Genomic DNA, 3,724 nt, shown 5'->3' on the forward strand with positions numbered 1-3,724 from the left:
GAAAGATGTATAAGACCTTTTTAATTCATGCCGTTGGTGAAAAAAGAAAGATTATTCAATAGCATTGTCCGGTATGTATCGGAATACGATATCTAGTGTGGTTCTCCATCCTTTTTTAGTCTCACTCAAAATTTGTATGCATAGACAGTAAAACTACTGACGTCACAATGTCGTTTCTGACGTTAAAATATCGTTTTTACATTCATTATTGTAGTCATGAAATAAACATTGACACTTTATGAAACTATGTTTATAACGATGATATCATTCTTTTGTCTCTTCCTTGTGCTCAAACCACGTCTCATTGCTTTAAAGTCAAGACTTAATGTTATAGCTATTTCCATAATTTTTAGTTGTATTGAATTTCAACGTTAGCACAAATGATTCATGAATATAAATGAGAAGATTTATTCAACAATGTACAATGTACAACATCGCGACCACCATTAAACTGATGACGTCACATAATCGTTACAAAAGTGAACCGTTGAACGAATCGTCTGTATCGAAGCGGTTGGTTCTCGTGGTACCAATTTACCGTCTGCTTTGGAAGAAGAACTTACTTGGAAGATACTCACGCGATTTCTGGGCGAACTTACGATCCCATCGGATCTACTTTTTTCTACTCCTGGTGTAACTCTATTTCTTTGTTGTCGCCAAACAATCTTGAAACTTAAATGATTTTTGATGGCTTTTATTTTTCCCGCCAACGCTTTACGTACTGCTTGGTTGCGGAAACTGAAGACAAAAGGATTCCAAAATCCAGCAGTCTTGGCTGTGATAAGTGGTATAAGAGTGATCTCCCTCGCTATATAGATACTGGATTCAAATCCAAACACTTTGATCATACCAATAACGGCGTAAGGGGTCCAGGTAAATAAAAATGCAACTGAAAGAAAATAAGAATAGGGGATTGGTGAATTTATCAGCATTTTATGATGAAGTATAAAACAATAATAATACCTTTTATTAAATTATAGATAGAACCGTAAATAGTTCATAAAACAATGAAAATAGAATAACGTTGGTTGAAGTTATTTTGAAACAAAGAGAGGCTATTGTTCTGATTTATTCGAGAAATCTACATAAATTAGGAAATACATGAATGAATTAGGCTGGTTATGGTCAAAAACACCAAAATAGTCAAAGCGAGGCTCCTACCTTTAGAACTTTGCCAAAACAAAACAACAATTAGTATTTGAAATTTTTTTAAACGTATACCATTGTTGCGCAACATTATTTTGATGTGATAAAAATAGAATTTATCACTTTTGGTCAAGCGATGTTATTATTAGGTTATTTTTGTTGGCGTTTGAAATGTTGATTTGGAAATATAATTCTTTACATTAATCATGTTAATGTGTTCATTCTTTATCTATATGTCAATGGGCCTTTAAATGATATATTTCTCGCGATGAAGACTGCTTTCAGCCGCCTGAGCAGGTACATATTTTTATCGGACAGCTAAAATTAAATGGCATTTATACATGTATTTGTAAAAAAAATCTATGTCAATTTTAATATATCATATTTTAGTGTAAGTTGTACTGAAATTTTCGCACGGGGTGTATTATACAAGCTGACTGCGAAAATTTCAGTACAACTTACACTAAAATATGATATATTAAAATTGACATAGATTTTTTCTTTTTACAAATACATGTATATAGAACATATAGTAGAAATAATTATAGTTTTTAGCCTGATATCATCGAACAGACCGAAGCCTATAATGTTTGCGGGCTGATTGGTCGTTCATAACAATGCTATAAGGCCCTCGGTCAGGTGTATTATTTCTTAAATATAACGAATTGAGAGATCTTTTGCGTTGTTTTAAAAGTCCTTACTGTGAATAAAAGTTCCAGTTCGTATTCAGAAGCAGGTAAAATCTTTATAAATTATATAATTGAAAAAAAAACACTAAAATTTGACTTCGGCTAATACTAATTATGTCGATGCATATCACATCAAATTCATCAGGTAAAATATGTATTAAAGCTACTATCCCACACATTGTAGTTTGGGTGTTATTGAAATAAAATGTCATCAAAAAATAAAATTTCACTACAGGCTCGTACATTTCTATGCAACTAGGTGATTAATACATGTCTTATCCGACCAAAAAAAAAACATCTAAGTAAAGTATTTCCAATGTTTATCCTGCTGTAATGTTAAACCGTTGCAACGTTTTATTTTGTAAATTTCTTAGGTGAGCATTTATACCGTGCGTGTTACACTTTAGTATTCCACACTGTTAATATAACGAAATGACGTTATAGTTCTATTATTCTGTAGCATCAGGTTTAGCACGTGCTTTGGTTTATATGTGTAGGAGAAATTCGAAGTGTGAAATATACAATAATAGATGAAATAACACTTACATAACGTAATCAACATTGTGACAGCCACGTTTTTTTCTACTGAAGCATCGTGATGTAATGTTACTCTTTCCCGCCTTTTTTGTCTAAGCTGTGAATAATTTAATATATTAATATGTTAATAATGACATCAATAAAAATATGCTTGACAGTCTAACATCATACCAGAGACGCATACATCTATAGCTCAAGCTGACTTATGTTTCAATTTTGAATGTTGACAATAATTCAATTCGTCAAACCTAATTGTAAAAGAATAACTTTTTTAATTCATTTTACTTTTGAACGAAGTGCGACATAAACCAGTTATATGTATAGGTTAGCGTTCATCCGTGCTGTTCTACAGAAATTAGAAATTCCAACGAGGGCGATAGCGACCGGAGACTGTTTCTAATTTTTGTAGAACAGCTACGACAAATATTTACATACTAAGTGTCAAGCTTTATTTGGACTCATTATTATTTACTTTATTACATCACTATACGTTTATATAAAGTACTTTGAAAAATAGAAGGTGACTAATATAGTATCGACCTTTATTCTTCTATGAAAATTAACACACATAAGTTTTAAGAAATACAGCGTTTCCATTGGATGACAAATAAAGCTAGACATATTTATGGCGCTTTTTGCTACTAGTAAATATGTGTACGCACGTGGCGTTTTCAATGGTTAACCAACATTTTTATCTGTTTCATACATACATAATAGTTTAAAGGGAAAAAAATACAATATGTACTTTTACAGACATTAAGTACTTTTAATAGAAATTACACTGTAAATATGTAACATTGTTGTTTATTTTCTGTTATAATATTTTGCATTGTTATGCAATTTTTTAATGTCAGTCATATGATTATTATTAAATGAAAATTTCATCCCATTTGATGTATTGTTTTTTTATGCAATTAAACGGAGAAAAACTCCAAAACAAGCAATCGGCAGATCTAAATATATATAAATAAGAAATATAAAAATATTTTTACCGTAAGAAATATGGACGCGTAGCAAAATATGGATATTAGCACTGGTATTGTGAAACAGACGTTAGACAATCCAAGCATATACCCGATGTTACTAGGCGACCAGTCCGGGGTACAAGAGATTCCTGATGGTTCATAAACATAGCCCTGTTCACTGGCAAGTGGAAAAGAACCCCACACGAGCCCGTGTAAGTAGCAAAAATACGGCCATGACATTAGCAGTGCGGATATTGAGGAAACGATTAAATTGGCTTACACATAACAACATATCTCTCAATTGCGACACCTGAAATAGAGAAAATGCTGTATTAAAAGATATTGCTGTTATTAAATGGTTATATATCAGAAAATGTAATGTTTGTG

The 3,724-nt window shown here is 31.8% G+C and overlaps 1 protein-coding gene across 1 annotated transcript; it reads right to left on the minus strand.

Moving 5' to 3' along the window:
* Nucleotides 1-427: 427 nt before the first annotated feature.
* Nucleotides 428-2,464, minus strand: LOC132721624 (melanopsin-like). The gene is made up of 2 exons (XM_060705944.1): nucleotides 2,382-2,464; nucleotides 428-889 (listed from the first exon to the last, which is right to left on the minus strand). Exons 1-2 carry the CDS (start codon nucleotides 2,395-2,397, stop codon nucleotides 447-449), a joined length of 459 nt encoding a protein of 152 aa, XP_060561927.1. The 5' UTR covers nucleotides 2,398-2,464; the 3' UTR covers nucleotides 428-446.
* Nucleotides 2,465-3,724: the final 1,260 nt, after the last annotated feature.

Source organism: Ruditapes philippinarum, unplaced genomic scaffold (genome assembly GCF_026571515.1).
Source record: "Ruditapes philippinarum isolate M1 unplaced genomic scaffold, ASM2657151v2 ctg5968_1_1_1_1, whole genome shotgun sequence".
NCBI lineage: Eukaryota > Metazoa > Mollusca > Bivalvia > Venerida > Veneridae > Ruditapes > Ruditapes philippinarum.